At 47.7% G+C, this 14000-nt stretch overlaps 1 protein-coding gene across 2 annotated transcripts in view; it reads left to right on the forward strand.

The window, feature by feature from the left end:
• ARHGEF10L (Rho guanine nucleotide exchange factor 10 like) overlaps positions 1-14000 on the forward strand; it is a 112843-nt gene that overhangs the window by 13054 nt on the left and 85789 nt on the right. For both annotated transcript variants that reach the window (XM_083161879.1, XM_083161881.1), the window contains exon 2: positions 11809-11868. In XM_083161879.1, the coding sequence (XP_083018005.1) occupies positions 11826-11868 (43 nt within the window). In that variant the 5' untranslated portion in view covers positions 11809-11825. The remainder of the gene's footprint in view (positions 1-11808; positions 11869-14000) is intronic.

The following is a 14000-nucleotide window of genomic DNA, read 5'->3' on the forward strand; positions in this document are numbered from 1 at the left end:
CGTGTGTGTTGGTGTGTGTGTGTGTATGTTTCAGGTTACAATATCCCGCTGTTCAGTACAGTGCGCATGCGCCGGACTGGTACTGCAGATGCATGGCGGCCGCGGTCACCCAGGGATTACAGCCTGCAGTGGCGCCAACAGACGCGGCTGCTGCGTTAGCTTTTGCCTGCAAACCCTAATCCAGCACGGTTGGCTCCATGTACTAAGCCTATGGGGAGTTCTTCAGACCTGATCACACGATCGCACATGCTCCATAGTAGACATGCCTGAGGCCGTCCTGTGACATAATCCTGATACTTTTTTGATCGTTGGCCGTTGGCAAGTTGATTGACAGGAAGCCGGCGTTTGTGGGCAGTAACTGGATGTTTTCTGGGCGTGTCAAGAAGGTGCAGGCGTGGCCAGGTGTTCTAGGCTAAGTCACATGACGTCAGCTCTGGCCCCAATTTGCCTGATTCTATCGCAGCCGATGAGTTCGTCCCGGATGGGTGTGGATCGTATTGTCGACCCGACTTAGGTTGACAGTCATTAGGTCGACACCGTTGGGTCGACACAGCAAGGTCGACAGGGTTCTAGGTTGACATGGATAAAGGTTAACAGGTGTCTAGGTCAACATGGGACAAGTTCGATATGGGTTTAGGTCGACAAATGCGTTAGGTCAACAGGTCGCGAGGTCGACATGGGTTTTTTCCGTTTTTTACCCGAATGTTGACACAGTCGACATGGACACAGTTGGAAGTCGACCGCAGCCCCTCACTTCGCTCGCGATGCTTCGGGCACGGTGCCTCTCTGTGCTCAGCACACTATTTAATTCTCCCACCATGCCCTAGTGGATGGTAGGGCATGAAATACCGCCTGTCGGCACATGTCTCAAAAAAACAGCCAAAAAACCCATATCAACCTCGCGACCTGTCGACTTAGCCCATGTCGACCTAACGCATTTGTCGTCCTAAAACCATGTCGACCTTGTCCCATGTCAACTTAGACACCTGTCGACCTTCATCAATGTCGACCTTGTTGCCTGTCGACCCAACGGTGTCGACCTAATGACTGTTGACCTAAGTCGGGTCGACAATACGACCGTATCCCCTGCACACAGTGTAAGGATCATTCGACCTCTCCCTATGCAACCAAGCATCTGACTTGCCTTCTTCATTGCTTTGTTACATTGCCTACCTGCCTTTACGTCCCCTGAAATAGTGACTCCTAGATCCCTCTCTTCCTCAGTAGTTCCCATTATAGTGCCATTTATACTATATTTAGCACAAAGGCCCATTTTACCCTCAATTCTCACCCATAAAGATATTACAATGTACTGAGGCCTACAGTCTGCTGCTATGGGACTTATTTTAGGAGTCTTCACCTTCTATCCAGGACTATAATATGTGATTACTGATGTATGAATGCAGCTATATTACGTGGTTCTACGTGCTGGAACCGGCCGTACCCGGGACCTTACTGCAGGGGGCTCAGGGAACGGACGTGGGGAAGTGAATGCAATTTGTTGTGTCCTAAATGTATCTAACGAAATATATTAATGTATAGTCCTGCTTTATACATATTGGGCCTTATTCTAGTTCACTCTTTCTGACAAAATCCTTCTTAGATGGACAAAACCATGTGCACTGCAGGGGGGCAGATGTAACATGTGCAGAGAGAGTTACATTTGGGTGAGTTATTTTGTTCCTGTGCAGGGTAAATACTGGCTGCTTTATTTTTACACTGCAATATAGATCTCACTTTGAAGTAAAACCCCACCCAAATCTAACTCTCTCTGCACACGTTTCATCTGCCCCACCTGCAGTGCACATGGTTTTGTCCATCTAAGAAGGATTTTGTCAGAAATTATACCTTTATAACACCTGTCTGACATATTATACCTTTATAGGTTCATAGGTTGAACTAGATGGACATAGGTTGAACTAGATCAGGGCTGGGCAACACCAGCCCTCCAGATGTTAGTGCATTAGTGCATCCCAGGATGCTTTGCATTAGTTTTGTGGCCATGCTGAAACTGATGCAAGGCATGCTGGGATATGTAGTTCATCAACATCTGGAGGGCCGGTGTTGCCCAGCCCTGAACTAGATGGACGCAAGTCTTTATTCATCCTCACCTACTATGTAACACCTGTCTGTCATATTATACCTTTATTACACCTGTCTGTCTGTCTGTCATATTATACCTTTATTACACCTGTCTGTCATATTATACCTTTATTACACCTGTCTGTCATATTATACCTTTATTACACCTGTCTGTCATATTATACCTTTATTACACCTGTCTGTCATATTATACCTTTATTACACCTGTCTGTCATATTATACCTTTATTACACCTGTCTGTCATATTATACCTTTATTACACCTGTCTGTCATATTATACCTTTATTACACCTGTCTGTCATATTATACCTTTATTACACCTGTCTGTCTGTCATATTATACCTTTATTACACCTGTCTGTCATATTATACCTTTATTACACCTGTCTGTCTGTCTGTCTGTCATATTATACCTTTATTACACCTGTCTGTCATATTATACCTTTATTACACCTGTCTGTCATATTATACCTTTATTACACCTGTCTGTCTGTCTGTCATATTATACCTTTATTACACCTGTCTGTCTGTCATATTATACCTTTATTACACCTGTCTGTCATATTATACCTTTATTACACCTGTCTGTCTGTCATATTATACCTTTATTACACCTGTCTGTCTGTCATATTATACCTTTATTACACCTGTCTGTCATATTATACCTTTATTACACCTGTCTGTCTGTCTGTCATATTATACCTTTATTACACCTGTCTGTCATATTATACCTTTATTACACCTGTCTGTCTGTCTGTCTGTCTGTCATATTATACCTTTATTACACCTGTCTGTCTGTCATATTATACCTTTATTACACCTGTCTGTCATAGTATACCTTTATTACACCTGTCTGTCTGTCATATTATACCTTTATTACACCTGTCTGTCTGTCATATTATACCTTTATTACACCTGTCTGTCATATTATACCTTTATTACACCTGTCTGTCATATTATACCTTTATTACACCTGTCTGTCATATTATTCCTTTATTACACCTGTCTGTCTGTCTGTCTGTCTGTCATATTATACCTTTATTACACCTGTCTGTCTGTCATATTATACCTTTATTACACCTGTCTGTCATATTATACCTTTATTACACCTGTCTGTCATATTATACCTTTATTACACCTGTCTGTCATATTATACCTTTATTACACCTGTCTGTCATATTATACCTTTATTACACCTGTCTGTCATATTATACCTTTATTACACCTGTCTGTCATATTATACCTTTATTACACCTGTCTGTCATATTATACCTTTATTACACCTGTCTGTCATATTATACCTTTATTACACCTGTCTGTCATATTATACCTTTATTACACCTGTCTGTCATATTATACCTTTATTACACCTGTCTGTCTGTCATATTATACCTTTATTACACCTGTCTGTCTGTCATATTATACCTTTATTACACCTGTCTGTCTGTCTGTCTGTCATATTATACCTTTATTACACCTGTCTGTCATATTATACCTTTATTACACCTGTCTGTCTGGCAATGTAGTTACTGGGAAGGAATGACACAAGTTATACTGTATATAATAAAAGGTTATACTGTATATAATAAAAGGTTATACTGTATATAATAAAAGGTTATACTGTATATAATACCGCCTCATACAGGGCCGGATTCAGCTGTGCACAGATTAGTTATCTTTGGGAGCATTGGGTTACTGACGGGTAAAGGGCATCCTGACGTACATGACATGGCACCACTGGGCAGCGGGAGGACTGGGCTACTACTGTATGTAGGTGATTGTGTCCCATTCATTGGCCGCAGGTACACAGACACAGATGTGGGGGGCTGATCCTGGCGCCCACCTCCCCCTTCTCTAGCGCTTTCATATTATTAGCATTTATTTATAAGGCGCCGCAAGGGTTCTGCAGCGCCTGCCAATAAATGATCAGAAACAATGAGCTACAGTACATGGCAACGTAGGACAAGTACAAGGTAATAGATGTATCAGGGGACAGGACACTGAGATGATTGTTAGGGTGGCAGAGACCTGGGGTTAGCAGCCATTGAATGGAGTAAGAAATATAAAGCCCCCATACACTGGTTCCATTTGGGCCGATTCTGATGGATTGGGCTGAGAAATCGGCTGAAATCATCCCAAATCGGATGTGTTTGACATCCCATCCGGTCCCCTGTGCAGTCCCGTACATATTGATTTAGAGATCGGACTTTCTGCATATCGGGCCCCCTCCTGGTGGCGGGGAACCAGGTCACATGCGATATATGGGTACGATGCTGCCACCTGGGAAGGTCCCGGGCAGCACAAAGGGTTTTGGTTGGTCAGACACTGCTGCGAGAAGATGCTGCAGTGTATGAAGACCATAAGAGAGGGAAATGCACATGAGGAGCGAGGGCCCTGCTCGTGAGAGCTGACACTGTAACGGATATTAATCAGCAGAGGCCGGGCGGATGGGATCAGGTCTGGGCTGGAGCCGGGGACAGAGGAATGTACATGAGGAGTGAGGGCCCTGCTCGTGAGAGCTGACATTGTAACGGATATTAATCAGCAGAGGCCGGGCGGATGTGATCAGGTCTGGGCTGGAGCCGGGGACAGAGGAATGTACATGAGGAGCGAGGGCCCTGCTCGTGAGAGCTGACATTGTAAAGGATATTACTCAGCAGAGGCCGGGCGGATGGGATCAGGTCTGGAGCCGGGGACAGAGGAATGTACATGAGGAGTGAGGGCCCTGCTCGTGAGAGCTGACATTGTAACGGATATTAATCAGCAGGGGCCGGGCGGATGGGATCAGGTCTGGGCTGGAGCCGGGGACAGAGGAATGTACATGAGGAGCGAGGGCCCTGCTCGTGAGAGCTGACATTGTAACGGATATTAATCAGCAGAGGCCGGGCGGATGGGATCAGGTCTGGGCTGGAGCGAGGACAGAGGAATGTACATAAGGAGTGAGGGCCCTGCTCGTGAGAGCTGACATTGTAAAGGATATTACTCAGCAGAGGCCGGGCGGATGGGATCAGGTCTGGGCTGGAGCCGGGGACAGAGGAATGTACATGAGGAGCGGGGGCCCTGCTCGTGAGAGCTGACATTGTAACAGATATTAATCAGCAGAGGCCGGGCGGATGGGATCAGGTCTGGGCTGGAGCGAGGACAGAGGAATGTACATAAGGAGTGAGGGCCCTGCTCGTGAGAGCTGACATTGTAAAGGATATCAATCAGCAGAGGCCGGGCGGATGGGATCAGGTCTGGGCTGGAGCGGGGACAGAGGAATGTACATGAGGAGCGAGGGCCCTGCTCGTGAGAGCTGACATTGTAAAGGATATCAATCAGCAGAGGCCGGGCGGATGGGATCAGGTCTGGGCTGGAGCGGGGACAGAGGAATGTACATGAGGAGCGAGGGCCCTGCTCGTGAGAGCTGACATTGTAAAGAATATCAATCAGCAGAGGCCGGGCGGATGGGATCAGGTCTGGGCTGGAGCGGGGACAGAGGAATGTACATGAGGGGCGAGGGCCCTGCTCGTGAGAGCTGACATTGTAAAGGATATTAATCAGCAGAGGCCGGGCGGATGGGATCAGGTCTGGGCTGGAGCCGGGGACAGAGGAATGCACATGAGGAGCGAGGGCCCTGCTCGTGAGAGCTGACATTGTAATGGATATTACTCAGCAGAGGCCGGGCGGATGGGATCAGGTCTGGGCTGGAGCCGGGGACAGAGGAATGCACATGAGGAGCGAGGGCCCTGCTCGTGAGAGCTGACATTGTAACGGATATTAATCAGCAGAGGCCGGGCGGATGGGATCAGGTCTGGGCTGGAGCGGGGACAGAGGAATGCACATGAGGAGTGAGGGCCCTGCTCGTGAGAGCTGACATTGTAACGGATATTAATCAGCAGAGGCCGGGCGGATGGGATCAGGTCTGGGCTGGAGCCGGGGACAGAGGAATGCACATGAGGAGTGAGGGCCCTGCTTGTGAGAGCTGACATTGTAACGGATATTAATCAGCAGAGGCCGGGTGGATGGGATCAGGTCTGGGCTGGAGCCGGGGACAGAGGAATGTATATGAGGAGTGAGGGCCCTGCTCGTGAGAGCTGACATTGTAACGGATATTACTCAGCAGAGGCCGGGCGGATGGGATCAGGTCTGGGCTGGAGCCGGGGACAGAGGAATGTATATGAGGAGTGAGGGCCCTGCTCGTGAGAGCTGACATTGTAACGGATATTAATCAGCAGAGGCCGGGTGGATGGGATCAGGTCTGGGCTGGAGCCGGGGACAGAGGAATGCAGACTTACCTGTACAGGACGGGTCTCACCTGTGCGTGCTCACATCACTGCCGCATCATTAGGAGAGATAAATGTCTGACTCACCAAACACTGATCACTGTGTACAACACCTCCGCAGGGTGATCCCGCACGTGACTATGTGACTGTGTTATGGTAACGGCGGCAGATGGCCATTGCTTTGTTAGGGTACTTAAATAATGGGATCTATTATTGTAACCTTGTTGCATATTATTATCTGATGCGTTACATTTTGTGCATATTTTGACCTGAGTTAGTTGTTGCGATGTCCATGAGGGAAACGTCTATAACCACAATGTGAACAGTAGAGGGCGATATTTTGTTGCATTATTATTTATTAACAGTTTCTTATATAGCGCAGGATATTCCGATACATCAGACTGGGTATTTACAGACAGTCATAGAGGTACGAGGGCCCTGCTCGCAAGCAATCTTGCAATCTATAGATCATATCCACGAAGCTGACGACCGATGGTTATTATCGCAGTATCCTATTAGCAGCCATTTTTTATTGGCGACTGCTTATCAGGGATAACTGCGCATCGACGATGACTCTGAGGTCGATAGAAGTGAATGTAGCAAAACAGCGGCTTATGCGCACGTTATGGGAGTGTCGCGGGCGAGTCAGGGAAAGTGGCGGTCATAGTCAGACTGAGAAACAGCACCTGCCGCATGTCTTGTGCAAGTGGTGATGGTGCATCGATGGTGGCAGTGTCACAGCGCGCAGAGACGCTGAAAGCGGCATCTCAGTCCTTGCAAACTCAGGCGCAGGATACTACAGCAGCCGATACTGGCGTTCGCCACACCGTTACCAGATGCCAGAATCCTTCTGAGATTCAGGCCCCAAGTGGACCCATGTCATTACTGGTGTGAATCAAAGGGTTGACACCAGAATGTCGACATGCATAAGATTTGCCAAAAGTTCAATAGAATCAAAAAGTTGACAAATGGAAAGGTTGAACCTGAAGATGTCGACATAAGTTTTTCATTTGGGGGGGGCGGGGGGGTGTGTGAATGCAGTATACACCAACCTTATATCTGGTGTCACCCTATAATGTGCACATGGGGTGTCACTCACGCCCCAATCTAATATGTGAGCAAATGAGGGATAGGAAAAGTATTAATGTTCCAGCACTCACAGGACAGGAGATCTCCAAAGGTTAATAATTGACCAGGAAAATGCTAATTATCCATAATGACTCAGGGAAACAATGTGCAGATGAATGACTACAAAAGTAGGCGAGCGAGGTGTATTTCTGGGTCATCGAGTCATTATGGTCACCCCTGATTGTGGCATTATTGTCACCCGTCTGTATATGTCACTGTCACTCCCGTCTGTTTGTGGCATCGGTGTTGCCAGCTCTGATGTAAGCTTCTATTTCAATGAGTTGTTCTAAAAATAGTGTAATTGCTGTATTATTAGCCTGTAGTTGTCTGGTCTTGTTATATATCTGTGTGTGTGTGTGTGTGTGTGTGTGTGTGTGTGTGTGTGTGTGTGTGTGTGAATGTGTGTGTGCTGAATGGATTGTGCACTGGGAGGGGGAGTGTGATTGTTCTCTGGACCTCTCGCCCCTCTCCTCGCCCTGTTTAGGGTGTGCTGGGGTCACCAGTAGAGGTTAGTTTCTGGAGGAATTGCAGATGCAGTTTAGCAGGTGTGTGTTTTAGCATTTTGGAGGTATGAGGCTTTTTGGCTAGATGCACTGGAGATTTAAGTGAGTTTAGGTTTAGGAGGTATGAGGTTTAGAGTTCAGGAGGTGTGAGGTTTCCACTTGCTATCCAAGCAGAATACCCTCATTATATTGTGGGGGAGGCGCGTAGTGTAAGTGTAAAGGCCCCCTTAAGGCCCCCATACATTAGTCCGACTTGTCCTGGGGACAAGTCGGACCTGATTTCCCCTGCAGCTCCCCGGGAGGGGGACACAAGATTAGGCACTTGATGTGCCAAGGTTTGCATATGATATATCGCATGGATTTATCATATGCAGTCCCCGGGGAGCTGCAGGAGGAGGGAGCCGTGCGGGGTAGTCATCAGCGGGCGGGGGATGCCGGCTAAGAGAGATGAGCAGGGGGAGGCTGCATAGGGACCCGGGCAGGAGGAAGCTGTTGCGGTGGGGTGACAGCGGGAGGCAAGTAGGGAGAACTTGATGACGCTGGGAGCCGGGAGGAACAGATAACTTGGAAAAAAAAAACGCCCATAGAGATGACTAGCAAGCCTTTCTCAGCCAATCGCTGATATCTGCAGCCAGCAGCCAGCTTCATGTCATCAAGTTCTCCCTGCTCCCGCTGTCACCCCACCGCAACAGCTTCCTCCAGCCCGGCGCCATTAGCAGTCACCCCCTGCTTGGGTCTCTATAGCCGGCATCCCCCGCCCGCTGCTGTCCCCCGCTCGGCTCCGGGGCTGGGCTGCACATAAGATTTGGCAAATCTTATGTGCAGCCCGTCCGACCTCCCGACCTGTCAGACAGGCACATCAGATTTTGTCAGATAAATTGACTCAATCCACCTGAATTGGATCAAATCTCACAAAATCTCACAAGTGTAAGGGGCCCTTTAGAATCGCTATCATCATGCACAAAGCTCACACTGCGGACACACGCCTGAAGGATGCGATCACTGGGGGGCGGCGACACATTACCGACATAGTCCTCGCAGATGGTAAAACAGGAAAAAGTCAAACAAAAAACACGTATACCTTTTCATGTGGGCCGGGGATTGGCTGAGGGTGGAACTATACTCATTAGTCACCCGGCGACTTCCCCCAGACGCGTGACGTTACTGATGGCAGTGGCTCTCCACCAGCAGCTACAGGCCGGACCCCCCTGACCAGAACCCGCTCCCCACAGGCCTGACCTCCCGAACCAGCACCAGCACCACCCCCACATGGGCGGGTCCCCCGGGTCTGGCACCCTGACTACCCCGTCCCCCAGACTCCGCTGGGTAGAAGTCGGGTTGGCCCCTTTCACACCAGCCAGTAACCCGGGATGGTCGCAGGAGCAATACCGCTAGCTAGAAGGGTTAATATCCCGACAAATTTATCCGGGCTTTTGTCCTGGAACCTTTCATACCAGCGATAGACGCGGGTTGTTCCCGGGCCCAACCCGGAAATTTAGGCTGGTGTGAAAGAGGTATTGGTAGACCTTGTGTGGGAGTTATCCAGATTCTTCGTCCCTAAGAGCCTGGAACCAGTGCTGGATTACCAGATGGGCAGAGGAGGCACCGGCCTGTGGGCTCTGCTCCTGTTAGGGCCCCGCGGAGACAGAATATACTGTATTAATGTAAAGTACCCTTAAGTCCATAAACCATAGACACCAGATCACATTACAATCTCTGGAGCATAGACTGTTGGTTGTTACAATGTCAAAGTATTAGAAAATCATTTGTGAGGGCCCCCCCCTTCCGAGATTTTAACCTCCTAGGGGCCCCCACAGGATTTGATCTGGCACTGCGGGGGAACGTAACAGTGTAAGATGCATATTTCCCTGGGCCACAGGACAGGAAGGGAGACTGTAATCAAAGAAGTTTATTGAAGTTCAAAGGACGTTGCTAGGGCCAACCACCAGCAGAGTGTTTGTCACTCCCATACATACATTAGGAGTCCTTGTGACTTCTTTTTTGCATTCCAAATGGAGTGTCGAAAAACCCAATGGAGGAACAGAGCATCATCTAGATCCGCCGACCGGCCTGGACAGCAAAGATGTGCCCGCCATTACAAGAGATGCGCACAGAACTTTATACAAAAACTCTTTACATTGTTGCGACAATGCTGCAGCTCTGAAACGTGTTAGTTTATTCTTATGCAGCTTTGCAAGAAGTGAAATGGGTACCGACATCGGGTAGCTGTGGACGTCAGGGAATCAGGATTTAGTGCAGCATTGTGCAGGATCTCAGACACAACCCATGAACACAAATCCTGTATAAACCCTATATATTTATTGCCAGAAGAATTGTTATCAGCTTAAACATGAAGTATTTGCAGTACACACAGATCTCGGTGATTCAGCAGGGTGGAAATAGTAACAGTTCCAGGAGACGGGGAGATCAGCCACATAATCCCAGACCTCCTACTCCAGCAAAACGCGTCGGCTCCATAGTTACTGTTGATCGTGTCCTGGATTTTGGGAATGATCCACTTTAATTTAGCAATTAGCTGATGACAAGTTGTACTGCATTTGGCCGAGGCTGTGTGTCATTAAGCCACCCAGCCTATCATAATAACAATAATTATTATTTTATTATTTTTAGACGTGGAAGTCAAACATTGAGATCGATCAGCCTCCGTTTCTCCAGTGAAAACATTTTCAGCCTGGTTAACCTATCTTTGTATTCTACCTGTTACTAGCTTAGTCGCCCTTCTCTGTACCTGTTCCAATTCATTTATGTCCTTTTTAAGGTGCGGTGCCCAGAACTGAACACAGTATTCCAAGTGTGGTTTCACCAATGCCTTGTAAAGAGGCACTATCACATTGGCATCCCTTGAATCCATACCCATTTTAATGCATGCCAGTGTCCGGTTTGCTTTTGCTGCTGCACTTGAGCTTTAAAGTTAAACTGCATTTTCCACCTTTCCGCCCACCTTTCCAGTTTATTTAAGTCACTTTGTAGTGTTTCCACATCCTCTCCTGAGTTAATTTCCTTACTCAATTTTGTGTTGTCCGCAAATATTGCAATTTTACTCACTATGTCACTTTCAATATCATTAATATATATATTAAACAAATTGGGTCCCAATGTTGAACCTTGCGGGACTCCACTTTGGACCTTACCCCAGCTGGAATGTATGCCATTTACCACCACTCTCTGTCCCCGATTGTGCAACCAGTTTTTAATCCAATTACAAATTTTATCTCCTAACCCTAAATTACCTGGTTTCATTAATAACCTTTTATGAGGCACCGTGTCAAACGCTTTAGCGAAATCAAGCAGTATTACATCAATAGATTTCCCTAAGTCCAGCCCCCTACTGACTTCCTCACAGAAGCTAATTAAATTAGTGTGACATGATCTATTTTTGAGGATTTGCACCTGCGCAGGAATAAGGTTTGGTCTCACAGGTGTAGACGTTACCTGCAGGGATATTAATGTTTGTTATAGAGGATATTTCCAAAGCCTTATGTAAGTAAGCGGCTGCATGCTGGGTGTGTGTCGGGGAGGAGCGGAGCAGTCTGGGTGCACCTGTAATGTGTGTTGTGAGATAGCAGGTATTATCATGCTTGTGTTTATTATGGGTGTATATACAAGAGCTGTGGGGTGATATGACTGTCACCTATCGCTGGATTAGCACTCTGCTTCTTACATGGGCAGGAAGCGAATGACGGAAGTAGGAAGGTGAGGGTCAGGCTCCCTGGGGTGGCCACCTCTATGGGCAAGGCTGGCATCAGGCTTTTGTAATGGGAAGTGCTGAGTATGTCCCATGTGTTTCAGGTTCATCCACCGAAGAGATGGATTCTGCAGAGAGGTCCCGGTTCCTGTTCCATGCACTAGGTACTGTACCCTGCAAACCCCGACCTCCCCAAAACAGCCCCCCCCCCCGAAGTGTAACACTCACTAACCTACTGTAAGTGTAGTATGTGTACCCCAGGAAACCCATAGTGTAACATCCTGTATCCCCAGTGTATAATGTGTACCCCTGTACCCCGAGTGTAAACATCCTGTATCCCCAGAGTATAATGTGTATCCCTGTACCCGGTGTGTAACATCCTGTATCTTTAGTATATAATGTGTACCCCTGTACCCCGAGTGTAACATCCTGTATCCCTAGTGTATAATGTGTCCCCCTGTACCCCAACCTAACATCCTGTATCCCCAGTGTATAATGTGTCCCCCTGTACCCCAACCTAACATCCTGTATCCCTAGTGTATAATGTGTCCCCCTGTACCCCAACCTAACATCCTGTATCCCTAGTGTATAATGTGTCCCCCTGTACCCCAACCTAACATCCTGTATCCCCAGTGTATAATGTGTCCCCCTGTACCCCAACCTAACATCCTGTATCCCTAGTGTATAATGTGTCCCCCTGTACCCCAACCTAACATCCTGTATCCCCAGTGTATAATGTGTACCCAGAGTGTAACATCCTGTATCCCCAGTGTATATTGTGTACCCCGAGTGTAACATCCTGTATTCCCAGTGTATAATGTGTACCCCTGTACCCCAACTGTAACATCCTGTATCCCCAGTGTACAATGTGTACCCGAGTGTAACATCCTGTACCCCCAGAGTATAATGTGTACCCCTGTACCCTGAGTGTAACATCCTGTATCCCCAGTGTATAATCTGTACCCCGAGTTGAGCATCCTGTATCTCTAGTGTATAATGTGTACCTCTGTACCCCGAGTGTATTATGTGTTCCCCTATACAGTATGTGAGTGTATAATACATATACAGTGGGGCAAAAAAGTATTTGGACAGCCACCAATTGTGCAAGTTGTCCCACCTAAAAAGATGAGAGGTCTGTAATTTCCATCATAGGTGCAATTCACCTGTGATACAGAATGTAGCGGAATATAGGAAACCACAGTGTAGGATTCGTAAACAATTAATTTGTACATTCTTGTGGGAAATAAATATTTGGACACCTACCAACCAGTGAGATTTCTGGCTCTCACAGACCTGTTACTTCTCTTCTATCCTCTAATCAATACCTGTATTATTATATGCAAGCAGCTTGGTGAGAGGAGGTCAACTGTTGGCGCAATTATAAAAAAATGGAAGAACTATAAGATCACTGACAATCTCCCTCGACCTGGGGCTCCCTTGTGGGGAGAATGGTGAACGGTGAGGAATCAGCCCAGAACTACACAGGGGGCCTGGTCAAGGACCTCAAGAGAGCTGGGACCACAGTCACAAAGGTTACCATTAGTAACACACTACGTTGTCATGGATACAAATCAGAGGTGTAACTAGAAGTCTGTGGGCCCCATAACAAAATTTTTTGAAGGGCTTTCCCCCCTACACAATTGTCACAAGAGAGAGACAGGGTGGGAGGGTGAGAGAGAGAGACAGGAAGGTAGGAAGGGTGTGAGGGAGAGACAGTGGCATATATTCAATGCCGTGGGCGAGCGGTGACTGCGAGCAGGACTTTTTGCTCGCAGTCACCGCTCACCCTGTCAGTATTCAACTGACCCCCCCTCATTCGCTCAAAAAACGGAGCGAGGGGGAATTTGCGAATGTGCCTCCAAAAGCTGCGAGAGCTGAGGCTAATTACAGCGAGTTTGCTGCACTAGCCGCGGCTCTCGCAGTTTAGGGGAATCCTCGCAGTTTTGTGACTGCGAGGATTCCCCCGGAACATTGCATAGTGCGAGCGGCCGGCGCGGGGGTTAAACTGCGAGGATCACTGGTTTTCTGTGATCCTCGCAGTTTAACCCCCTCGCCGGCCGCTCGCACCGGCATTGAATACTGGCCAGTGAGTGAGAGAGAGGGTGCAAACTAGAGACAGGGAGTGTTAGAGGGCGAGTAAGAGTCAGTGAGAGAGAAGGTGTTAGGTAGAGAAAAAAGGAGATCAGGAGAGAGAGAAAAAGTAGAAAGAGAGAGGGAGAGAAAAGGATGAAAGATGGGGCGATAGGAAAAGATGGAGACAGGGGGAGAGAAAGATAGATTTAAAAAAAGACCGGGT

The sequence above is a fragment of the Crinia signifera genome, chromosome 19 (assembly GCF_055691185.1).
Source record: "Crinia signifera chromosome 19, ASM5569118v1, whole genome shotgun sequence".
Classification (NCBI taxonomy): domain Eukaryota; kingdom Metazoa; phylum Chordata; class Amphibia; order Anura; family Myobatrachidae; genus Crinia; species Crinia signifera.